Source organism: Oncorhynchus mykiss, chromosome 12, assembly GCF_057628025.1.
Source record: "Oncorhynchus mykiss isolate SJ-2025 chromosome 12, ASM5762802v1, whole genome shotgun sequence".
Classification (NCBI taxonomy): Eukaryota; Metazoa; Chordata; class Actinopteri; order Salmoniformes; family Salmonidae; genus Oncorhynchus; species Oncorhynchus mykiss.
In genome coordinates this window covers 66,000,697-66,027,152 of record NC_143033.1, presented here as the reverse complement: position 1 = coordinate 66,027,152, position 26,456 = coordinate 66,000,697, and the positions used below count along the sequence as shown (strand labels likewise).

General features: G+C 42.5%; 1 protein-coding gene and 1 long non-coding RNA gene across 3 annotated transcripts in view; one reads left to right on the top strand and one right to left on the bottom strand.

Annotated features, from left to right (window-relative positions):
• Window positions 1-7,271: 7,271 nt before the first annotated feature.
• LOC118936428 (ferritin, middle subunit) lies at window positions 7,272-9,321 on the bottom strand. 2 transcript variants are annotated; one of them, XR_016485186.1, is made up of 4 exons: window positions 9,014-9,321; window positions 8,493-8,639; window positions 7,877-8,262; window positions 7,272-7,840 (listed from the first exon to the last, which is right to left on the bottom strand). XR_016485186.1 is itself a non-coding variant. In XM_021624432.3 (4 exons), exons 1-4 carry the CDS (start codon window positions 9,113-9,115, stop codon window positions 7,473-7,475), a joined length of 531 nt encoding a protein of 176 aa, XP_021480107.2. In that variant the 5' UTR covers window positions 9,116-9,321; the 3' UTR covers window positions 7,272-7,472. The 2 variants fall into 2 exon arrangements, 1 of the variants encoding a protein (XP_021480107.2); XM_021624432.3 differs by having other exon boundaries at window positions 7,272-7,628; window positions 8,137-8,262.
• Window positions 9,322-10,324: 1,003 nt separating this feature from the next.
• The window catches only part of LOC149979257 (uncharacterized), an 80,172-nt gene continuing 64,040 nt past the window's right edge, over window positions 10,325-26,456 (top strand). The window contains exons 1-2 of the long non-coding RNA XR_016485190.1: window positions 10,325-11,142; window positions 11,512-11,571. This is a non-coding gene — a long non-coding RNA (uncharacterized LOC149979257). The remainder of the gene's footprint in view (window positions 11,143-11,511; window positions 11,572-26,456) is intronic.

Genomic DNA, 26,456 nt, shown 5'->3' with positions numbered 1-26,456 from the left:
AAGAGGAAATGGAAATACATGTGCTCAACAATTGGAGACAGGCAAGATCAGGTGGAACCATTCTAGCCAATGAGAGGGAAGGCACGAACAACACGCAGAACTAGACGTAATTTTTCTCAAAGTTGCCGGAATGCCACGTGCATCCGAAAATATTAGTACATTTGTTAAAGCTTAAACATTACGAAACTTCTATATGATCAAAATCCGCTAGTAATTTGACACTGTTATATACCTCTACACAAAAACGGGCTTATCTCACGCGGACAGATTGTGGGTGGAGTAAATGCACTTGCCTCGACCTCATCTTAATCTGTTTAAAAATTGTTACTTTGTTTATTACGAGAGTGGATAAATGTACTTGTTTTGACTAATTATGACAAGAGTTAAGAAAATGTTGAGAGGTGTAATGACTTTTCAAATAAGTTACGTTACACGTTATGTTTGATGTTGGCTGACAATTTTTTAGCTACGCTATCCTTACGAACCGCATAGCATATCATTACAGCAGTATGGACCAGTATGTTAGCTAGCTACCTAACGTTAGTTGGCTATTAATACATCAGGATTAGCTAAGTGGTATAGTCATTGTGCGTTCTCAATGGACACTGGAAGTAGCTAGCAAGCTAGCCAAAGTTAGCAAGATAGCTTGGGTGCTTGACTGCCGTTGTGAGGTCAAAATGCTCGGATCAACCCTACTCCTCGGCCAGAGCGGCCAGTGTGGGATCTGAGCGCTCCGAGGGCGAAACGCTTTAAATTTACGAACGGACAATCTGACAACGCTCTGAATTTACGAACGCCGAGAGCATACTCTGGCATTCCAGATTTAATTTACAAACACACCCGAAATCGTATGATGTCTAGCTAGTAATTAGTTATGCTAACAAGCTAGCAAGACGTTGCATAGCAACACCATCAGCTTCCGGTAGACAGGCGAAGCGCTAGTAAGCTCATCTAGAAGTTTACCGTTCTTTTACAGTATACTCAAATGTAACCTTTATTTAACTAGGCAAGTCAGTTAAGAACAAATTCGGCCTACTCCAGCCAAACCCGGACGACGCTGGGCCAATCACAGCCAGATGTGATACAGCCTGGATTCAAACCAGGTTCTAAAGTGATGCCGCTTGCACTGGGATGCGGTGACTGCTGCGCCACTCGGGAGCCCTATGAACTAATAGTATGCAGTATGTATGTAGTATACAGTATGTTAGAATGGGTAATCGGACACTACTTAGGTCTTCTGGGGCAGTATGCATCAAGCCTCTCAAAGTAAGAGTGCCGATTTAGGATCAGTTTAGCCTTTTAGATCACATTGAATAACATTACATGGATGGGGAAGCTCCTCCCCCCAGCCGCCACTGATTTTACAGCCCCTGATCTTTCCTGGCCTAGTATGTAAGGTAGTGCCTCTACTCCAATTGTTTGAGGACAGGACCCTCTTTCTCCTAAAATGTAAGCCAAAACAGGCTCTATCTATCAGTTTGTCATAGCTACTATCTAGGTTCAGTGTTTGATGAAAAATTATGAAGCTGCTTCAAATGTGGGTAAGGGTCTTCAACATAGATAATCCTTGAAGTATGTGCCCTGCTTTCAGTTACTTTGATCAACTGTTTTAGACTGAACCTCAGTTTATAGTGTAATGTTTTCATTATGAGCGCAAACAAAGTTTTGGAGACAATGAGACAAAGATTCTTCAGACTGTTGGGAGTGACAGTAGATTTATGCTTAATCTGGTGTTACAAAAAGGGCTGTGACATACTTGGCATTCCTTTTTTTTGCGAAAAGGGACATCGCCTGTTGACTAAATGATGTGTCATGCTTAAAGGATGATTTAGGGTGAGCATATAACGCGAACGTCTAGCATCACAAAGGTTGCCCTTTAACCTAACTCCTAACCTTAACCTTAGACCTAACCTTAGCCCTTAACCCCTAGCCTAGATAATTTCAGCCACCTAGCTAATGCTAGCACCTAGCCACCGAGCTAACGTTAGCCACAACAAATTGGACTTCGTAAGATATCATATGTTTAGCAAATCGTAACATATTGTAAAAATTGCAATTAGTAAAATATAATACGAAATGGATGATGGACATCCACAAATTAATACATACCATACAAAACATATCATACTAATTGGAGTATCCTGAATGTACTTTTACTATGTTACGTCTACCCCTGAGTCCAAATTGTTCTAAGTGACCATATTTTAGCAGAAGGGCAAACATAGCGTTAAAAATGAAATTGACATAGAATTGTCTTCATTTTTGAATTGCAATTCTTTTCTGTAATGTTCAACCCCGAGAACCTGTGTTAAGTTGTTAAAGTCATGACAGGGTCCATCATGTGACCAGCTGCACAAAGTTATAAACCGTAAGTAATACTGTAAATGATTAACCATTACATAACTCTTTCTATTTAAGTTCTGAAGGGTGACACAGTGTTTTTAGTCTGTACTCTTTCCCCCTTCCCTCTCTCCCAATTGCTCCCTCCCACTTATTTTACCTGGGGCGCAATATTGGTTTTAGATGTGGCGGGGACATATATATTTATATACAGTGCCTTGCGAAAGTATTCGGCCCCCTTGAACTTTGCGACCTTTTGCCACATTTCAGGCTTCAAACATAAAGATATAAAACTGTATTTTTTTGTGAAGAATCAACAACAAGTGGGACACAATCATGAAGTGGAACGACATTTATTGGATATTTCAAACTTTTTTAACAAATCAATAACTGAAAAATTGGGCGTGCAAAATTATTCAGCCCCCTTAAGTTAATACTTTGTAGCGTCACCTTTTGCTGCGATTACAGCTGTAAGTCGCTTGGGGTATGTCTATCAGTTTTGCACATCGAGAGACTGAAATGTTTTCCCATTCCTCCTTGCAAAACAGCTCGAGCTCAGTGAGGTTGGATGGAGAGCATTTGTGAACAGCAGTTTTCAGTTCTTTCCACAGATTCTCGATTGGATTCAGGTCTGGACTTTGACTTGGCCATTCTAACACCTGGATATGTTTATTTTTGAACCATTCCATTGTAGATTTTGCTTTATGTTTTGGATCATTGTCTTGTTGGAAGACAAATCTCCGTCCCAGTCTCAGGTCTTTTGCAGACTCCATCAGGTTTTCTTCCAGAATGGTCCTGTATTTGGCTCCATCCATCTTCCCATCAATTTTAACCATCTTCCCTGTCCCTGCTGAAGAAAAGCAGGCCCAAACCATGACGCTGCCACCGCCATGTTTGACAGTGGGGATGGTGTGTTCAGCTGTGTTGCTTTTACGCCAAACATAACGTTTTGCATTGTTGCCAAAAAGTTCAATTTTGGTTTCATCTGACCAGAGCACCTTCTTCCACATGTTTGGTGTGTCTCCCAGGTGGCTTGTGGCAAACTTTAAACAACACTTTTTATGGATATCTTTAAGAAATGGCTTTCTTCTTGCCACTCTTCCATAAAGGCCAGATTTGTGCAATATACGACTGATTGTTGTCCTATGGACAGAGTCTCCCACCTCAGCTGTAGATCTCTGCAGTTCATCCAGAGTGATCATGGGCCTCTTGGCTGCATCTCTGATCAGTCTTCTCCTTGTATGAGCTGAAAGTTTAGAGGGACGGCCAGGTCTTGGTAGATTTGCAGTGGTCTGATACTCCTTCCATTTCAATATTATCGCTTGCACAGTGCTCCTTGGGATGTTTAAAGCTTGGGAAATCTTTTTGTATCCAAATCCGGCTTTAAACTTCTTCACAACAGTATCTCGGACCTGCCTGGCGTGTTCCTTGTTCTTCATGATGCTCTCTGCGCTTTTAACGGACCTCTGAGACTATCAGGGTGCAGGTGCATTTATACGGAGGCTTGATTACACACAGGTGGATTGTATTTATCATCATTAGTCATTTAGGTCAACATTGGATCATTCAGAGATCCTCACTGAACTTCTGGAGAGAGTTTGCTGCACTGAAAGTAAAGGGGCTGAATAATTGTGCACGCCCAATTTTTTAGTTTTTGATTTGTTAAAAAAGTTTGAAATATCCAATAAATGTCGTTCCACTTCATGATTGTGTCCCACTTGTTGTTGATTCTACACAAAAAAATACAGTTTTATATCTTTATGTTTGAAGCCTGAAATGTGGCAAAAGGTCGCAAAGTTCAAGGGGGCCGAATACTTTTGCAAGGCACTGTATATTTTTGGTCGAATAAACACAGCAAACAGCCTACCCGACTGCTCGGAGGCATCCGCATGGTCCTAAAGCACATCGTTGCCTCGTTTTGTATCACATTCCAATGATAAAACTGGGGAGGGGACAAAATTGCATGTCCCCCCTGTCCCCAGTGAAATTAGCACCCCTGCTTATTCCTGTCATAACCTCCTGTTGGTTCTACTACAGTATGGAATGACTCAGGCTCTGCCCTGGCTGTATTTCTGCCTTGTCATTGTGACTCAGCATTCTGGAGTCTCAAGCAGAGATGGAAGAGGAAGCGAGACAGCCCACTCCTTCATCCCCCCCATAGGAAGTCATCGCACTATCGCATTGTTGTCTGCTTAAGGAGCCACCTCCTAAAGCCGACAGTGGTAAACGGCCTGAGTTAACTATCTTCATTTATCCACCATTGTTTGTCTCGAGGTAGTTCTGTTCTGTTATCACAGTGACAATGGTGGAAGGAGGCGGAGTTTTGTGACTGCAGAAACAGACATGAGGGGTGATGAATGGGCGAAGACCGGCTGATACCAGATTTGAAGAAAAGGAAGAAGGGAAGAAGGAGAGAACAGCAGGAACATATACTATACTATGCAACTTACATATACTGTGTAACTTACTAAGGCATTTTTTAACAAATAGCTGTGAATGGTTGTTTCGGGTGAATTGAAGGGAAAATACAACAAATTTCCAGAAAATGTTGTCAATTTAGTCAATCAGAACTCAAATGCCAATATATTTCTGTATTACTTTAAACTGTTGGTCTAACTATAACAGTTCAGAAAGTCACCACCAATGTCAAAACCCATTATTCTATTTATGTTCCCTTCACCATGTTTGGGTTGTACATGGTCTGGAGATTACTAATTTCTTTATATATATTAGTATTTTCTCTCTCTTTATTGAGATATCAAGTTATGAATGAGAGAGGGGGACAGAAAGTTAGAGTAATACAGATATGAAGCGTAGGCAGGGTTTGAATCCATGCCACCAAGGGTCATGTGTGGTCCAGAGTCAGGAGCATTACCACTAGACCAGAATATGTCACAAAATGTCTGATACTCAATTAACTTAATAGGAGTCGAGGCACTCAATGTCAAGAAGCTGCTGACTTGATGACACTTTAATTGCACTATCAATTAATATAACAAGTATACATGTATACGTACATACATACATGGTTGTAAAGGAAATCATGTTCTAATAAGGTGAAGATTCTATAATGAATCAAATTAAACAAGTATTGTGTTAGTCTAACTGAAAACAGAGAGGCTGATTACTTTGTTGTAGTGAAAGTGAACTGGGATAGAAATACATTATCAATCCAATTAAAGTGATGATGATGCCAACTTTGGACCAACTACATTATGTGTAAAGGCTTGGATAGGCCTATGGCTCAAAATATGGAATAGAATGTGAATGCTGGGCTACTCAATTATTAATTCAAAAATGCAATACATTTTGTGTTGTAGAAGAGTAGTGGCCTGAGGGCAAACCCTTAATGTGTTGTGAAATCTAATGTAATGTTAGTGTTATTGTATAGAACTGCCTTTATTTTGCTAGACCCCATAAAGAGTAACTGCTACATTTAAAAAAAATATATTTTACCCCTTTTTCTCCCCAATTTCGTGGTATCCAATTGTTGTAATAGCTACTATCTTGTCTCATTGCTACAACTCCCGTATGGGCTCGGGAGAGACGAAGGCTGAATGTCATGCGTCCTCCGATACACAACCCAACCAGCCGTACTGCTTCTTAACACAGCGCGCATCCAACCCGGAAGCCAGCCGCACCAATGTGTCGGAGGCTACACCGTGCACCTGGCAACCTTGGCTAGCGCGCACTGCGCCCGGCCCGCCACAGGAGTCGCTGGTGCGCGATGAGACAAAGAGATCCCTACCGACCAATCCCTCCCTAAACCGGACGACGCTAGGCCAATTGTGCGTCGCCCCACGGACCTCCCGGTCGCGGCCGGTTACGACAGAGCCTGGGCGCGAACCCAGTACAGCGCCCTTAACCACCCGGGAGGCCCCAGTAACTGATACCTTGACAGCAGCTAATAGGGATCCATAAATTCAAATGTTGGAAAATGCAAATGAATCAGATGCCATCTAGTAGCCTTCTTGGGTGTCAGATTATCACAAATATCTGGCCCTGTGTGGATTTCACATGTAAAATATATTTTCAAATAGAATGACAAAGCTGCAAAACATTACCCTAAATATAAATCAAGTCAGTGAACACCATTATCTTTTAATTAAATGTACTCCATTTTACCATGTCAATACTTCTAGGTTGTTAATGTTGGCGGCAGTTGTGAAAAGGAAATAGTTTAGTTATTGAAAATGCCATTGCTGATTAGACACTTCTCATTAGGCCATTTTCCCCTTTAACGAAATGGTCTACCCGCTAGAAACTCATTTACTATATGGACACCTTAAAATTGTCTAGCAATATTTTCAGTTAAAAGTATTAAGGTGAAGCTTGGCTGTCAATTACCAAAATGAACAACTTCAGTAAATTACCAGTAGCTTTGCAACCATATGACAGCTCCAATAAGCCCCTTATGGTGAACAAGAGGCTTGTAGATTTATTTTGAGTATTCAGTTCATAGTTTGCTGCAGGGGAACTTTTGGGTATTACCTGAATTAGAGACGTATTTTGTGTCAGTAAGAGACGAAATTCATCACTAGAGAAATATACCATAACTTGCTAACTGAATTACCGAGCAGGACGCAAGGGTTTGATTGACCTCTAGGCTGTATAATAATAAACTTGTGATGCTCAGATTAAAGGTCTATATCAACTGTAGTTACCCATTTCACTCCTATGGACCTAGAGTTGACAGCTGGGCCCTTAATTGATATGGCACTATTACAAGATACGGTAAAGGACACCCTCTGTGGTGAGAGGTAACATCCTTTATAAAACCTCATGTTAAACTTCTATTGTTATGACCCTCAGTCAGGTAATTGTCAGTATTCACCACTGGTATGAAGATGCTCAGTAAAAGAGCAAAGAACCTCAATAGACTGATACAACATCCATTACTACAGGTCAACACTTAGAAAACAGCAACAAACTTAACTGATATTTTTAATTGTTTTACAAGAAGCCTTGCCTCCAATACAGTAGTGTTGTCAACAGATACACCAATGTTACAGCTGTGTTGCACTGCACCAGTTTAACACTCTCCCCTATAAATGTAAAGCCAGTAGGATCCATCAGAGAAGCCAGGAGTCCTGGTCTGAGGCTGGAGGCCGTAGCCTGGGGATGGAAGTGGTTTAGCTCTGGCCTCCCAGGGTGTGCTTGTCAAACAGGTACTCTGCCATCTTGTTTTTGACAGCATCCATCTTGGTGAGGTTGGTGATGTGGTCTCCCAGCTTCTTAATGGCCTCCACCTGCTCATTCAGGTAATGGGTCTCCAGGAAGTCACACAGCTAAAGAGGGATAACACAGGTCAGAAAAGATAATGACTACAGACTATTGTAGATAGAGTAACACACAAGAGCCTGGTGGTAATGGCATAAGGGCAGATAATGAGGTGTCTGCAGTTTATTTTTTAACTAGACAAGTCAGATAACAAATTCCTATTTACAATGACATCCTAACGTGGCACAGTGGGTTAATCAGGGGCAGAAGAGATTTTTACCTTGGTGGGTTAATCAGGGGCAGAAGAGATTTTTACCTTGGCAGCTCAGGGATTCGAGCCAGCAACCTTCTGGTTACTGGCCCAAAGCTCTAACCACTAGATGACCTGCCACCCCTTATGCATTAGCTGCATTGTGTGTGTAGTGTGCATCTGTGGACTATTGTGTGCGTGTTAAGAAACAGGTCACCCAATCCTGTCATTAGTTATCAGAGCTACAACAACCTGATCATCTCCTGGGACAGTACCTGTATTCTATGTGATACATACATGTGATGTGTGGTTTCACCATAACTTACATGGGGGTCAACCTTTCCAGAGGCAATCTTGTGCAGGTCCAGCAGGGCCTGGTTCACATTCTTCTCCAGCTGCAGAGCACACTGCATGGCCTCCAGCCCATTGCCCCACTCATCACGTTCTGGCTTCTACACAGGCCAGAGTGAACACAGGAGGGTTAGGGACTACTAGCAGACGTTAAGGTCAGGATAAAGTGAACAGAGTTACATCCCTCACATCGTTTCAGTTCAGTGGTTAAAGGCAGTATGTTTAGGACTACAGGTTCTCTATATCAACTTAACGCTGGACACTCCATGGAGTCAAGACATTTCCTATCAGTCTACAATCTAAATGTGTTCCTCGATGCTCAGGCGCTCACCTTGATGTCCTGGAGTAAAATGCGTCCACCTCTCTTGTTCTGGAAGGAGAGTAGCTTGTCGGCGTGCTCTCGCTCCTCGTCGCTGTTCTCCTTGAAGAAATGCGCGAAGCCAGACAGAGCCACATCGTCACGGGAGAAATAGAAAGCCTGGGTGGACAAACAAAAGTGTGGTTAGAAGAAAAAAAAAGTGCCGAACGTGACTGGGCGTTATGTTCTTGTTGTGGCAACTAAGCTTGATGATATATGCATGAATCAGTCTAGTCTGTAGTCTACTTGGTAACCTGACAATTAACCTGTCAAGGAGTTGTTACGCGCTCTGACCAAGGTAGGATAGATTCCCGGATTCACTTGAATGCTATACCAACCTGGAGGATCTTAACAGCCTTGCCAAGTAAAACTCAAATATGTACGTACCGGAGTCGAGGTGATTGGCTACAGAAAAGTCAGGTGAAAAGTGGAATTTAGGCCCAGGCATAACAACAGGTAGCTCAACAAAACGGTCATCTTGGTAGACTCCTTACCATTGAAGTGTAGGTGTAGGAGGCAAACATCTCCAAGTTGATCATCCGGTTGATGGCAGCTTCGCAATCGTGGTGATAGTTCTGGCGGATCTGAGACTCCATTTTGGCAGATTTTCTTTAATATCTAAAGTAACGGTACAAAAATAGGGTTTATTCGACTATTTTGCTATTATAGTTCAGGTAAGTGTTATGTTATCAATCCAAAATGCGGGACGAAGGCAGAGGAGTTCCGTTCAATCACTGTTGAAGCAAGAACTTCTTCATGCGTCTTCTCAGACTTGTGAACTGGAAGGAGCCTTGTTCGCTCTATTTATTGTTCCAAACGGAATGCGTCAGTGAAATCCACCCTCACAAAGCGTAGCCAATCACCTTTAGAAATTCAACAGGAACTATGCGGATCATTTGATGACGATCCCATTCCTCAGGAGTGAATGTAACATTGGGTGTTCTCATGAATTCTTGATAATTGTTCAATAATTGTTTAATCCAAATAATGTTGTTGTCAAACCAGTTTTGGAAAAATAAATACTTGTTTTTGTGTTTTAAGTCTTTCTTATTCCATATTGTATACTTATGTTCTTTTGTCAGAAGATTTTGGAGTGAGTTAGAAGATTTTATCTTAAAGAGAAAACTGTTAATGTTAATCTGAGAGACTATGATATTATGTTTTTTGATATGGACCCTGATTTAACTTTCATTGTTCATTTGTTTATCTTTAATGGAAGATTCTTTATCCATGAAATGAAGTGGGCAGAGAACAAACCCCCTCTTCACATTATTTAAGATGTAATGCGATGTAATGACTTTTCAAATAAGTTCCGTTACACGTTATGTCTGATGTTGGCTGACAATGTTTTAGCTACGCTATCCTTACGAACCGCATAGCATATCATTACAGCAGTATGTACCAACCAGTATGTTAGCTAGCTACCTAACGTTAGTTGGCTATTAATACATGAGAATTAGCTAAGTGGTATAGTCATTGTGCGTTCTCAATGGACACTGGAAGTAGCTAGCCAAAGTTAGCCAGTTAGCTTGGGTTCTTGACTGCCGTTGAGGTCAAAATGCTCGGATCAACCCTACTCCTCGGCCAGAGCGGCCAGTGTGGGATCTGAACGCTCCGAGGGCGAAACGCTTTACATTTACGAACGGACAATCTGACAACGCTCTGAATTTACGAACGCCGAGAGCATACTCTGGCATTCCAGATTTAATTTACAAACACACCCGAAATCGTATGATGTCTAGCTAGTAATTAGTTATGCTATAACGTGTAACGTTGCATAGCAACACCATCAGCTTCCGGTAGACTGGCGAAGCGAAAGTAAGCTCATCTAGAAGTTTACCGTTCTTTTACAGTATACTCAAATGTAACCTTTATTTAACTAGGCAAGTCAGTTAACCTGTTAGAGCTCTAGGGGCGCTATTTCATTTTTGGATAAAAAACGTTCCCGTTTTAAGCGCGATATTTTGTCACGACTATGCATATTCTTGACAGTTTTGGAAAGAAAACACTCTGAAGTTTCAGAATCTGCAAAGATTTTGTCTGTAAGTGCCCCAGAACTCATTCTACAGGCGAAACCAAGATGATGCATCACCCAGGAATTAGCAGAATTTCTGAAGCTCTGTTTTCCATTCTCTCCTTATATGGCTGTGATTGCGCAACGAATGAGCCTACACTTTCTGTCGTTCGCCCAAGGTCTTAGCAGCATTGTGACGTATTTGTAGGCATATCATTGGAAGATTGACCATAAGAGACTACATTTTCCAAGTGTCCGCCTGGTGTCCTGCGTCGAATTCGGTGCGCAATTGCCAGCTGCTTCTACTTTACCATTTGATTCAGGGGAGAAAGCATGTGTCCAAGAACGATGTATCAATGAAGAGATATGTGAAAAACACCTTGATGATTGATTCTAAACAACGTTTGCCATGTTTTCAGTCGATATTATGGAGTTAATTTGGAAAAAAGTTCGTGTTTTGAGGACTGAATTTTCGGATTTTTTTTGGTAGCCAAATGTGATGTATAAAACGGAGCTATTTCTAATACACAAGGAATCTTTTTGGAAAAACTGAGCATCTGCTATCTAACTGAGAGTATCCTCATTGAAAACATCAGAAGTTCTTCAAAGGTAAATGATTTTATTTGAAGGCTTTTATGTTTTTGTTAATGTTGCGTGCTGGATGCTAACGCGAAATGCTAACGCTAAATGCTAACGCGAAATGCTAACGCTAGCTAGCTACTTTTACACAAATGATTGTTTTCCTATGGTTGAGAAGCATATTTTGAAAATCTGAGATGACAGTGTTGTTTACAAAAGGCTAAGCTTGAGAGATGGCATATTTATTTCATTTCATTTGCGATTTTCATAAATAGTTAACGTTGTGTTATGCTAATGAGCTTGCTGATAGATTTACACAATCCTGGATACAGGGGTTTTTTCATAGCTAAACGTGACGCAGAAAACGGAGCGATTTGTCCTAAACAAATAATCTTTCAGGAAAAACTGAACATTTGCTATCAGAGTCTCCTCATTGAAAACATCTGAAGTTCTTCAAAGGTAAATGATTTTATTTGAATGCTTTTCTGTTTTTTTGTGTAAATGTTGCCAGCTGAATGCTAATGCTAAATGCTACGTTAGCCATCAATACTGTTACACAAATGCTTGTTTTGCAATGGTTGAGAAGCATATTTTGAAAATCTGAGATGACAGTGTTGTTAACAAAAGGCTAAGCTTGAGAGCTAGCATATTTATTTCATTTCATTTGCGATTTTCATTAATAGTTAACGTTGCGTTATGGTAATGAGCTTGAGTCTGTATTCACGATCCCGGATCCGGGATGGGGAGATCAGAAAGGTTAAGAACAAATTCGGCCTACTCCAGCCAAACCCGGGCGACGCTGGGCCAATCACAGCTGTGATACAGCCTGGATTCAAACCAGGTTCTAAAGTGATGCCGCTTGCACTGGGATGCGGTGACTTACACTGCTGCGTCACTCGGGAGCCCTATGAACTAATAGTATGCAGTATGTATGTAGTATACAGTATGTTAGAATGGGTAATCGGACACTACTTAGGTCTTCTGGGGCAGTATGCATCAAGCCTCTCAAAGTAAGAGTGCCGATTTAGGATCAGTTTAGCCTTTTAGATCACATTGAATAACATTACATGGATGGGGAAGCTCCTCCCCCCAGCCGCCACTGATTTTACAGCCCCTGATCTTTCCTGGCCTAGTATGTAAGGTAGTGCCTCTACTCCAACTGTTTGAGGACAGGACCCCTTTCACCTAAAATGTAAGCCAAAACAGGCTCTATCTATCAGTTTGTTTAATCTGGTGTTACAAAAAGGGCTGTGACATACTTGGCATTCTTCACCTGTTGACTAAATGATGTGTCATGCTTAAAGGATAATTTAGGGTGAGCATATAACGCGAACGTCTAGCATCACAAAGGTTGCCCTTTAACCTAACTCCTAACCTTAACCTTAGACCTAACCTTAACCCCTAGCCTAGCTAATTTCAGCCACCTAGCTAACGCTAGCGCCTAGCCACCGAGCTAACGTTAGCCACAACAAATTGGAATTCGTAAGATATATGTTTAGCAAATCGTAACATATTGTAAAAATTGCAATTAGTAAAATATAATACGATGTTGATGATGTACATCCACAAATTAATACATACCATACAAAACATATCATACTAATGGGAGTATCCTGAATTTACTTTTACTATGTTACGTCTACCCCTGAGTCCAGATTGTTCTAAGTGACCATATTTTAGCAGAAGGGCAAACGTAGCATTAAAAATGAAATTGACATAGAATTGTCTTCATTTTTTAATGCAATTCTTTTCTGTAATGTTCAAAACCGAGAACCTGTGTTAAGTTGTTAAAGTCATGACAGGGTCCATCATGTGACCAGCTGCACAAAGTTATAAACACTAAGTAATACTGTAAATGATTAACCATTACATAACTCTTTCTATTTAAGTTCTGAAGGGTGACACAGTGTTTTTAGTCTGTACTCTTTCCCCCTTCCCCTCTCTCCCAATTGCTCCCTCCCACTATTTTTACCAGGGGAGCAACATTGGTTTTAGATGTGGAGGGGACATATATATTTATATATTTTTGGGGTCGAATAAACACAGCAAACAGCCTACCCGACTGCTCGGAGGCATCTGCATGGTTCAAAAGCACACCGTTGCCTCGTTTTGTATCACATTCCAATGATAAAACTGGGGAGAGGACAAAAATTTATGTCACCAGTGAAATTAGCACCCCTGCTTATTCCTGTCATAACCTCCTGTTGGTTCTACTATAGTATGGAATGACTCAGGCTCTGCCCTGGCTGTATTTCTGCCTTATCATTGTGACTCAGCATTCTGGAGTCTCAAGCAGAGATGGAAGAGGAAGCGAGACAGCCCACTCCTACATTCCTCTCCCCCCCAATAGGAAGTCATCGCACTATCACATTGATGTCTGCTTAAGGAGCCACCTCCTAAAGCCGACAGTGGTAAACGTCCTGAGTTAACTATCTTCATTTATCAACCATCGTTGGTCTCGAGGTAGTTCTGTTCTGTTATCACAGTGACAATGTGGAAGGAGGCGGAGTTTTGTGACTGCAGAAACAGACATGAGGGGTGATGAATGGGCGAAGACCGGCTGATACCAGATTTGAAGGAGAGAACAGCAGGAACATATACTATACTATGCAATTTACATATACTGTGTAACTTACTAAGGCATTTTAAAACAAATAGCCGTGAATGGTTGTTTTTGGTGAATTGACGGGAAAATACAACAAATTTCCAGAAAATGTTGTCAATTTAGTCAATCAGAACTCAAATACCAATATTTTTCTGTATTACTTTAAACTGTTGGTCTAACTATAACAGTTCAGAAAGTCACCACCAATGTCAAAACCCATTATTCTATATACACTGCTCAAAAAAATTAAGGGAACACTTAAACAACACAATGTAACTCCAAGTCAATCACACTTCTGTGAAATCAAACTATCCAATTAGGAAGCAACACTGATTGACAATAAATTTCACATGCTGTTGTGCAAATTGAATATAGGCAATTAGCAAGACACCCCCAATGAAGGAGTGGTTCTGCATGTGGTGACCACAGACCACTTCTCAGTTCCTATGCTTCCTGGCTGATGTTTTGGTCACTTTTGAATGCTGGCGGTGCTTTCACTCTAGTGGTAGCATGAGACGGAGTCTACAACCCACACAAGTGGCTCAGGTAGTGCAGCTCATCCAGGATGGCACATCAATGCGAACTGTGGCAAGAAGGTTTGCTGTGTCTGTCAGCGTAGTGTCCAGAGCATGGAGGCGCTACCAGGAGACAGGCCAGTATATCAGGAGACGTGGAGGAGGCCGTAGGAGGGCAACAACCCAGCAGCAGAACTGCTACCTCCGCCTTTGTGCAAGGAGGAGCACTCCCAGAGCCCTGCAAAATGACCTCCAACAGGCCACAAATGTGCATGTGTCTGCTCAAACGGTCAGAAACAGACTCCATGAGGGTGGTATGAGGGCCCGACATCCACAGGTGGGGGTTGTGCTTACAGCCCAACACCGTGTAGAACGTTTGGCAGAGAATTTGCCAGAGAACACCAAGATTGGCAAATTCGCCACTGGCGCCCTGTGCCCTTCACAGATGAAAGCAGGTTCACACTGAGCACATGTGACAGACGTGACAGTCTGGAGACGCTGTGGAGAATGTTCTGCTGCCTGCAACATCCTCCAGCATGACCGGTTTGGTGATGGGTCAGTCATGGTGTGGGGTGGCATTTTCTTGGTGGCATGTGCTCACCAGAGGTAGCCTGACTGAAATTAGGTACCGAGATGAGATCCTCAGACCCCTTGTGAGACCATATGCTGGTGCGGTTGGCCCTGGGTTCCTTCTAATGCAAGACAATGCTAGACGTCATGTGGCTGGAGTGTGTCAGCAGTTCCTGCAAGAGGAAGGCATTGATGCTATGGACTGGCCCGCCCGTTCCCCAGACCTGAATCCAATTGAGCACATCTGGGACATCATGTCTCGCTCCATCCACCAACGCCACGTTGCACCACAGACTGTCCAGGAGTTGGCGGATGCTTTAGTCCAGGTCTGGGAAGAGATCCCTCAGGAGACCATCCACCACCTCATCAGGAGCATGCCCAGGCATTGTAGGGAGGTCATACAGGTACGTGGAGGCCACACACACTACTGAGCCTCATTTTGACTTGTTTTAAGGACATTGCATAAAAGTTGGATCAGCCTGTAGTGTGGTTTTCCACTTCTGAGTGTGACTCCAAATCCAGACCTCCATGGGTTGATAAATTTGATTTCCATTGATCATTTTTGTGTGATTTTGTTGTCGTCACATTCAACTATGTAAAGAAAAAAGTATTTAATAAGAATATTTCCTTCATTCAGATCTAGGATGTGTTCCCTTCACCATGTTTGGGTAGTATATGGTCTGGAGATTACTAATTTCTTTATATATATTAGTATTTTCTCTCTCTTTATTGAGATAAGGAGGAATACAGATAGGAAGCATAGGCAGGGTTTGAATCCATGCCGCAAAGGGTCATGTGTGGTCCAGAGTCAGCAGCATTACCACTAGACCAGAATATGGCACAAAACATCAAATGTCTAATACTCAATTAACTTAATAGGAGTCGAGGCACTCAATGTCAGGAAGCTTCTGACTCGATTACACACTTTAATTGCACTATCAATTAATTTAAAAGTATACAAACATACGTACATACATACATGGTTGTAAAGGAAATCATGTTCTAATAAGGTGAAGATTCTATATTTAATAAAATTAAACAAGTATTGTGTTAGTCTAACTTAAAACAGAGAGGCTGATTACTTTGTTGTAGTGAAAGTGAACTGGGATAGAAATACATTATCAATCCAATTAAAGTGAGTGTCGAGATGCCACCTTTGGACCAACTACATTAAGTGTAAAGGCCTGGATAGGCCTATGGCTCAGAATATGGAATAGAATGTGAATGGTGGGCTACTCTCTCAAGTATTCATTCAAAAATGCAAATATGCAACTATAGGTTGTGGGCGGAAGCCGGAAAAACGTGAAGTTGATCGATCCCCATCGAGGGGGGAGCAGATTTTTTGTAGATGACAGTAAAACATTCTTATAATAACTATAAAATGTGATGGCACCTTCAATTCTTGCACATTTTCTCATAAAAGGTGTAGTTTAACACTGCTTCTATCTAGATTGTAAACACAGCCTCAAACGAGGTTTGAAAACTCAAATTGCTTGCTGTACGTGTTTGATGAACTCCCAAAGACTGAAATAAGAAAATGTGACATTTAAAAAAAATCATGTTTTGGCTAGAAAGTCAGATAAAAGCGTGTAGATTGAAAGATGTGTGTGTCATGTATGCTAGAATGGAGGTTAAAAAACTAAGCTGCATATGCAAATTAGCCAATACAGCATATCCTACACATATACTGTAGCATACCTTGCATTACAATGTCTTCTATAATACAATTAGGAAAAATGTAAACAATTTGATCTGCAATAAGAGAACCAGAGTTTGATTTCTAAACCAGAGAACAACAGAATTCTATTCACTGCATGTTGCAATAGTAAAAAATCTCTTTGTCACCTCATCACACTGATTCTATATTGAATTTAGACTTCGAGATGGTCTAGTGAGCATGTGTATCTGTGGTTGGTGCTCTTCAACTTTAAAATGCACTATACCCCTCAAACTCAACTCTGGACCTAGAAGCCAGTTCCATTGTTCCCCTCTAATCAGGGACTGATTTAGACCTGGGACACCAGGTGTGTGCAATTAATTATCAGGTAGAACAGAAAACCAGCAGACTCTAGTTCTTGTAGGGTAAATGTAATACTCCTGCATTAGATTGTGTAAGGCAAAACCTGCAAAGAAAAGGCAACAGGCAAATGCACAAACACCAGAGAAAACTAAGAAATATATTTTTATTTTCTATCTACCTGCATTTTTTCTGGTATTTGTAGAACCACCTGCAACTGGACATGTTTAAGGTAACTGGTTTCCAGAATTGGGAACGAAGAGAGTACAGCCAATACCAGGTTAGTTGTAGAATTTATTGCAGTGTTTTGATTAGGCAAAGCCTGTAATATCGAGAAATGCTGGATAACAACATTCTTTGGTTATATCATATCTAAATCTATGGATTTTTTTCCAATGAGGCAGAGAGAAAAATGTTGCTGTTTTAGAGCTCAGGGATTCTTAAAAGATGGGACAATCAACTTTTTTTCTACAAATACTTGTCATAATATTAACAAAATGTGAAGTTTATATTTTGACGGAGCAAAGTATCAGCTATCTCAGTAAAAGGCACTTGACAGCCCACTTGGAGTTTGCCAAAAGGCACCTCAAGGACTCTTAGACCATGAGGCAAGATTATCTGGTCTGATGAAACCAAGAATGAACTCAGGCCTGAATGCCAAGCGTCACATCTGGAGGAAACCTGGCACCATCCCTACGGTGAAGCATGGTGGTGGCAGCATCATGCTGTGGGGATGTTTTTCAGTGGCAGGGATTGGGACACTAGTCAGGGTCGAGGGAAAGCTGAACAGAGCAGAATTACAGAGAGATCCTTGATGAAAACCTGCTCCAGAGAGCTCAAGACCTCAGATTGGGCGACGGTTCACCTTCCAACAGGACAATGAACTTAAGCAAACCTCCCAAATACAGGTTTGCAAAGCTTGTAGCGTTACACCCAAGAAGACTTGAGGCTGTAATCGCTGCCAAAGGTGCTTCAGCAAAGTATTGAGTAAAGGGTCTGATTATCAGTGGTTGAAAAAGTACCCAATTGTTATACTTTAGTAAAAGTAAAGATACCGTAATAGAAAATGACTCAAGTTAAAGTGAAACTCACCCAGTAAAATCCCACTTGAGTAAAAGTCAAAAAGTATTTTGTTTTAAATAGTCTTTTGTGTAGTCTTAACATTCTGTATACTCCCCTAGTCCTAAGGTTAAACAATGCCCCGCCTTCACTAAACCCCTAAAATAAAGCAGGTTAATTGTATTTTAAACCCCAAATCTATTTTGCATGAAGTAGCAACCTATCATGCGTCACAAACTTTGTGAAAATCTGGGGTTTCCCTCTTCACAATACAGAAAGACTGCATTTAATCAGTTGACACCACTTGTTCTTATTACACCACAACTGTCATAATTGTGTTCTTTAATAAAGTAGAGGATTATTATTATTATTATTATTGCTAAAGGTACTGCGTAGATGTAAAAAAAAAATGCAAGAGATTGCACTTGTATAGCCTAAGAAAGTAGCAGAAATGTGCAGAGAGTAGTTTTGAATGTATTCTATTGAAGGGAAATAATAATAGTCTTGAATGTTTTTGGAAACAGTGATATATTCTTATATACTGTATAATGAGGAATTAAACTACAAAATACTAGTCCTCTCATTTTTTAACCTTTGCCCCCACCCACAAGGTGTATCAACAACAATAAATAAGAATAAAATAAGATCATAGATACAAAACAAAAACATGAAGAATATAAATCAATCACATGAAGGACAGTATGCAAGTGTGTGTGCATGAACTTTGTAGATGTATTTCTCTGTGCAGCACATATTATTTGTTTTACAGTCCTTCTTTGGGGAAAGAATTGGCATCTCCTCCTCTTGCTTGGCCCAGCTGCAGCCTCAGGTGGAACAGGACAAAATTCAGCCCCCTGAACATCTTTCACAAGCACTGTAGAGGCTGTTGTGCGGGGGATTTGCTCCCTTCTTTGAATGTGTGGGTTACAAGTGCATTTCCCAGCTGCTCCAGGAACACCCTCCTCTTGTTCTGCTTATCAGGCATCTAAGTAGGGTTGATCTTGTTCCATATCACGAAGGCAAACTTTGATGAGAAGGCCTTTCTCTCCCTTGTAGCGAGGAGTGCAGGGGGGAGCTCAGGCTTGTTCTTTATAACTGTGCCAACCATGGTGCTCTTTGTCTTCAGGAGCTGCTGGCAGAGTTCATAAGAGGTGAAGAAATTGTCACACGTGACATTGTGCCCCCTCAGTCCATCTGTCACATCAAGCACAACCCCCACAGGTCTTGAGAAGGGACCAAGGGATCAGTGGGGTGGGTATCCCGGGGAGTGGGGGGATGACCGCCAAGTGCGTCTTTTACATGGACGACGTCAACATTTTATGTACCGACCTTTTATCCGTCGACAGGACTCTGGACAGGACTGACTGGTACGGACGAGCCTCTGGGGCGAGACTGAACAGAGACAAGACAGAGGCCCAATTCTTCGGACCGTGGGCAGACCCAGACTTGACCAGACTACCTCTGACAGTTAAACTGACGGACATAAGGGTACTGGGGGTAAAGTTTGACCGGGGGGGAGGAGGGAGCGGTAACTGGAGCGGAATCCTGGGGATGGTAAGACAGAGACTGGGTTTTTGGGGACTACGACAGCTGACTTTTGAGGGCAAGGTTTTAATCATTAAAGCTGTGATTTTACCTGTGCTTTTATTAATCAGTTCTGTTTTTATCCCCCCTCGAAGGAGCATTTTAGACCTGGAGCGGACGCTTTTTTACTTCCTGTGGGGAGGCAAGTGGGAGAGGCTGAGGAGGGAGGTGGTCAAGAGGCCCAGGTCCAAGGGGGGGAAAGGCTTGCCTGACCTCTACTTGTTCCTGGGCAGCCGCTACACAGCGTTACATCTGACTCTTGCCACTTCCCCGGTCAACAACAAGACCCAGGCCCTCGCACGGTTCTGGCTGGGATCTTACCTCAGGACTCTGAGGCTGATCCCAGTCGACCTGCGAGCCCCAGTCTCTTTCCTGCTACCCCCGCACTACGTCCAGCTCCAGAAGTTAAGACATTTTAAACTGGAAAAAGAAACAGTCACGGTTTTAACAAAACACTGCTCTCTTCTCTCTCTTGTGCAGGATCGGGAACCAGTGTGTCCAGTGCGCGGGCTCGCTATAGGTGAGCCCACAACGGTTTGGCGCAACGTGGCCCATCCTGCTCTCCTGAATCGGCATCGGGACCTGTCCTGGATGGTCGCCCACGAGATCCTCCCGGTCAGGGCCGTTATGCACTCACGGGGCATGGCGAGGACATCCGCGTGCCCCCGACCAGGCTGCGGCCAAGAAGAGTCGGTGAGGCACATGCTCTGGGAGTGCAGAGCCACCAGGGACCTGTGGAAGGAAGCAGGCCCCCTGATCACCTCGTGTCTGCCAGCAGGGGAGGACCTAACACCTCAGCTCGTGCTGTATGGGGTGGGCCGAAGGCCCATTCCATCGAAGGCCTTCACCAAGCTCTGGCCCACCCTCACGTGCCTGAAGGAAGCACTGTGGTCCTCCCGTAACCTGCTGGTAGCGAAAAACGTAGAGACCACCCCCCAGGCAGTGGCCATGGTAGCCACGGAAGCCCTGGGGTGGTACGGAAGGAAGCGGGCCTCGACCCCAGGCGAAGGGTCCCCCACAACACCCTAGGTCCCGGCGGCCACGGCCTGACAGCGCTGCGGCGCCTAGGGCGATGCGCCTAGGGGAGGGATCTCCTCTGGGCCCCGAAGGACGGGTCGATGATCTATTCAGAAGAGCAGGATGAGGTGAGCTTGATAAAGACTCACCCCCCTCCTGTACAAGGGACTGAAGACAGCCTTTTAACAAAGTGACTTTTTAACATGGTTTTTTCATGTCTTAAAAATGTTTTACCTTTGTTAGATCATTAGTACACATTTTAAATGGCTTTTACAGATTTGATGTTTTTACAAGGAAAGTACTTTTATCCATGGTTGTTTTCATTGGTTTTAACAACATGTGCTTTTTAACAAATTTAAATGTAACTTTCAAATGCTGTGTTTTATGCTTTGTTGCCGTTTTTATGTGTATCAATGATGTAAAAAATGTATGAGCTGTTTTTAAAGGAAATGTGTCAATAAAACTTTTCCACAAAAAAAAAAAAATCAAGCACAACCCCCATCCCCTGGTTCTTCTCTGAGCCCCCACCGGTCGGCTTCCTGTGTAGACTTGCATCTTCCAAGCGTAGCTGGATTGTGCGTCACAGGCCACCCATATCTTGATGCCATACTTTGCTGGCTTGCTGGGAATATACTGCCGGAAAGGACAGCAACCTTTTGACAAAAGAGATTACTATCAGTAATAAGTATCAGTGTCACAGAAAACCACGACATAAAATCAATGATATTACAGGTACAGTGCCTTGCGAAAGTATTCGGCCCCCTTGAACTTTGCGACCTTTTGCCACATTTCAGGCTTCAAACATAAAGATATAAAACTGTATTTTTTTGTGAAGAATCAACAACAAGTGGGACACAATCATGACGTGGAACGACATTTATTGGATATTTCAAACTTTTTTAACAAATCAAAAACTGAAATTGGGCGTGCAAAATTATTCAGCCCCCTTAAGTTAATACTTTGTAGCGCCACCTTTTGCTGCGATTACAGCTGTAAGTCGCTTGGGGTATGTCTCTATCAGTTTTGCACATCGAGAGACTGAAATGTTTTCCCATTCCTCCTTGCAAAACAGCTCGAGCTCAGTGAGGTTGGATGGAGAGCATTTGTGAACAGCAGTTTTCAGTCCTTTCCACAGATTCTCGATTGGATTCAGGTCTGGACTTTGACTTGGCCATTCTAACACCTGGATATGTTTATTTTTGAACCATTCCATTGTAGATTTTGCTTTATGTTTTGGATCATTGTCTTGTTGGAAGACAAATCTCCGTCCCAGTCTCAGGTCTTTTGCAGACTCCATCAGGTTTTCTTCCAGAATGGTCCTGTATTTGGCTCCATCCATCTTCCCATCAATTTTAACCATCTTCCCTGTCCCTGCTGAAGAAAAGCAGGCCCAAACCATGATGCTGCCACCACCATGTTTGACAGTGGGGATGGTGTGTTCAGCTGTGTTGCTTTTACGCCAAACATAACGTTTTGCATTGTTGCCAAAAAGTTCAATTTTGGTTTCATCTGACCAGAGCACCTTCTTCCACATGTTTGGTGTGTCTCTCAGGTGGCTTGTGGCAAACTTTAAACAACACTTTTTATGGATATCTTTAAGAAATGGCTTTCTTCTTGCCACTCTTCCATAAAGGCCAGATTTGTGCAATATACGACTGATTGTTGTCCTATGGACAGAGTCTCCCACCTCAGCTGTAGATCTCTGCAGTTCATCCAGAGTGATCATGGGCCTCTTGGCTGCATCTCTGATCAGTATTCTCCTTGTATGAGCTGAACGTTTAGAGGGACGGCCAGGTCTTGGTAGATTTGCAGTGGTCTGATACTCCTTCCATTTCAATATTATCGCTTGCACAGTGCTCCTTGGGATGTTTAAAGCTTGGGAAATATTTTTGTATCCAAATCCGGCTTTAAAATTCTTCACAACAGTATCTCGGACCTGCCTGGTGTGTTCCTTGTTCTTCATGATGCTCTCTGCGCTTTTGACGGACCTCTGAGACTATTACAGTGCAGGTGCATTTATACGGAGACTTGATTACACACAGGTGGATTGTATTTATCATCATTAGTCATTTAGGTCAACATTGGATCATTCAGAGATCCTCACTGAACTTCTGGAGAGAGTTTGCTGCACTGAAAGTAAAGGGGCTGAATAATTTTGCACGCCCAATTTTTCAGTTTTTGATTTGTTAAAAAAGTTTGAAATATCCAATAAATGTCGTTCCACTTCATGATTGTGTCCCACTTGGTTTTGATTCTTCACAAAAAAATACAGTTTTATATCTTTATGTTTGAAGCCTGAAATGTGGCAAAAGGTCGCAAAGTTCAAGGGGGCCGAATACTTTCGCAAGGCACTGTATGGAGGAAACTCCACCCACTTCTCCCAGACCTCTCTTATGGCCGCCAGTTTGTCTCCCATACGTCTTGCAGGTCTTTTCTCATGGTTATCAAATCGTAGCATTCTTGAGAAAGTGTGAAAGACTTTCAGTGGCATCGTGGCATTGAAAATCGCCCTTCCACTCTCTGCATCCCAGAGACTATATGTAGCTTCGTCTCGGTACCTATACACACCAGCTAAGATTAGCAGCCCTATTTAGGCACGCAGATCAATCTCATCCATCCTTTTCCAGTTGTCTCCATATTTACGGAAACCCTCCAAATTTGTCATCTCCAGGATGATTTTTTTCGATGGCTGGTGTGATGAACATGTAGAATGTTGAGGTGATGTCCTGGGCATGCGCAACTGCATGTCTAGTGGGCCCTGGGGTCGTCCTTATGACATTTTGTGCTGCCATCCTGCCCTGGTTGTCATATGGTGACAAAGACCATGTTATTTTGCTATTCTTTGATAAAAATGTCTCTCTTTCAGCTTGGGGGATTTCTTCATCTGAAGATGATGCATCGTGCTCTGGGTTGTATTCTTCCCCATTTCCTTCTTCAGATAAAAAAAAAGAAAGTTTTAATTTTGTCTGAGTTCAATAAGTAGCAGACATAATCTCAATTTCTCATTGTGTGTGTGTCTTTGTGGTTTATGTGGTGTGTAAATGGTTGTAAAACTGCCGGGTCAAAAATGACCCTAAGACAATCTTTGTACCCTGGTGGTGTACAGCTTTCATGGAAATATTTGTATTTATTTACGGATGTTGCAACCCTCAGACATTCTTTACAAATGAAGCATGTACTTAGTGCGTCATCAGATCAGAGGAAGTACAGATGACAGGTGATGTTCTTTTTGATAATTGTGTGAATTAGACCATTTTCCTCTCCTGCTAAGCATTCAAAGTGTAACGAGTACTTTTGGGTATGTATGGAGTAAAAAGTATATCATTTTGTTTAGGAATGTAGTGAAGTAAAAGTATAAAGTCGTCAAAAATATAAATAGTAAAGTACAGATAAGTCGTACTTTCAAGTATTTTTACTTAAGTACTTTACATCACTGCTGAATACTTAAGTAAATGTGATATTTCAATGTTTAATTTTTGAATAGATTTGCTAACATTTCTTAACCTGTTTTTGCTTTGTCATTATGGGAAATTGTGTGTAGATTGATGGGGGAAAAAAACTATAATACATTTTAGAATACGGCTGTAACGTAACAAAATGTGGAAAAAGTCAAGGGGTCGGAATACTTTCCGAATACACTATATGATACCTAAAAGCTTTTGGACATCAAAGCAATGTTGAGGGAATCCTATTTGAGTTAGAAAAAGATACACATGTGATAAGTAAGATTTACAAAACCTTGCAGAGAGCCTATCCAACTCACAATCTATGGAGAGAAAAAAATATGAACTATTGGAACCAAGACTTAAAAATAACTGATATTGGAACAAGATGGAGAGTGTGTTGACTATAGACAGAAACAACATAACACAATTTGAAGTCATATGGGGTAGAGTTTCATAAGAATTAGAAACAACATTTGGTGTGGATACATTGGGTCTGAGCAAGTGTGATGTCATACATTTTTGTGGAAATATATGTATGTGTCACACCTCCACATCGTTACGCACACCTGGACTTCATCATCAACTTGATCATCTTCCCTTTTATTTAGCCATCAGTAGCCTCTCATCAAGCATTATTGGTTTGTTTTCCTGTTTCGGTACATATTTGCCTTGCACTCTCTTTTTGCACATGCTTCCTGACTCACTGCGTATACACGGCAGAATACTTCCTCTCAATATGGAAGCAGTAGAGAAAGAAAAGCATCATCCAGAAGGTCTGGGAACAGGGTCATCTACTCCACCGGAACACCACGACCAGTTGGCGCAACTGGGTACGGCCATGGAGGAGGTCCTCCGCATTCTCCACCACCTCGATACCACTAGCATGGCTCTCCATACCTGACTGTGGCCACCAATTCATGTAGCGGTTATGGAGAGCCTTCATGGAGAAGCTGGGGGCCACAGCCAATCTCACATCCGGATACCGGCCTCAGTCCAACGGGCAGGTAGACAGGACCAACCAGGATCTGGGGAGGTTCCGAGGGAGTCACTGCCATGACTGACAGTTGGAGTGGGCCCGGATCTTTCCCTAGGTGGACTACGTGGACTCCGAGCCAGACCGATGCCCCTGCAGTCGATGAGTGGTTCCGGCACGCAGTCCACCGTCAGAAGGATCAGGCAGACCGGCTCCTGTGTCCCTTCCTGGTGATTGCATCTGGCGCTCCACAAGGAACTTCCAGCTCCGCCTGCCCTGCCGGAAGCTGAGGCCCCCCAGTTTGTGGGGCCCTTCACGGTCCTCCGAAGGGTCAATGAGGTAACTTACCATTTTCAACTCCCCACCAACTACCAGATCTTAACCTTTTGTCATGTTACCCACCTCAGGTCGGTGGTTCCCGGTCCACTGGCTGATGCGTCCCCCATGACACCACTCCGCCTCAACTGAATATTGATGGGACCCCTACCTATGCCGTCAGGTCCCTATTGGACTCCCGACGTCAGCTTCAGTACCTGGTGGACTGGGAGGGGTGCGGCCCAGAGGAAAGCTGTTGGGTTTCGGACGACGACATCCTAGACCCCAACATTGTCCAGGATTTCCATCTCCGCCATCCGGACCGGCCTTCTCTTTGCCCTAGAGCCGTCCTCCTGGTCGGCATCGTCGGGAGGGGGTACTGTCACACCTACTCCCGCTCCCTCTCTCCAGCGCTCAACTTTGCCGATCTACTAACCACATGCCCTGGCAACCATTTTACGCACACCTATTTCCCATCATTACGCACACCTGCTCCCCATTATTACGCACACCTGGACTTCATCATCACCTTGATTACCTTCCCTTTATTTAGCCCTCAGTAGCCTCAGTCATTAGGCAGTATTGTTCTGTTTTCATGTTCAGTACGCATCCCCTGTTTTGTTAATTTGCCTTGCAACATTGTTATTAAACTCTTCTTCTGCACCTGCTTCCTGACTCTGCGTATACATTACAGTATGTAAATGTTAAGTTGTAAATTGTTTTTGGCCATGTTTTTTTGTAAAGAAATGTATACATACAGTGCCTTGCGAAAGTATTCGGCCCCCTTGAACTTTGCGACCTTTTGCCACATTTCAGGCTTCAAACATAAAGATATAAAACTATTTTTTTGTGAAGAATCAACAACAAGTGGGACACAATCATGAAGTGGAACGACATTTATTGGATATTTCAAACTTTTTTAACAAATCAAAAAACTGAAAAATTGGGCATGCAAAATTATTCAGCCCCCTTAAGTAAATACTTTTTAGCGCCACCTTTTGCTGCGATTACAGCTGTAAGTCGCTTGGGGTATGTCTCTATCAGTTTTGCACATCGAGAGACTGACATTTTTTCCCATTCCTCCTTGCAAAACAGCTCGAGCTCAGTGAGGTTGGATGGAGAGCATTTGTGAACAGCAGTTTTCAGTTCTTTCCACAGATTCTCGATTGGATTCAGGTCTGGACTTTGACTTGGTCATTCTAACACCTGGATATGTTTATTTTTGAACCATTCCATTGTAGAT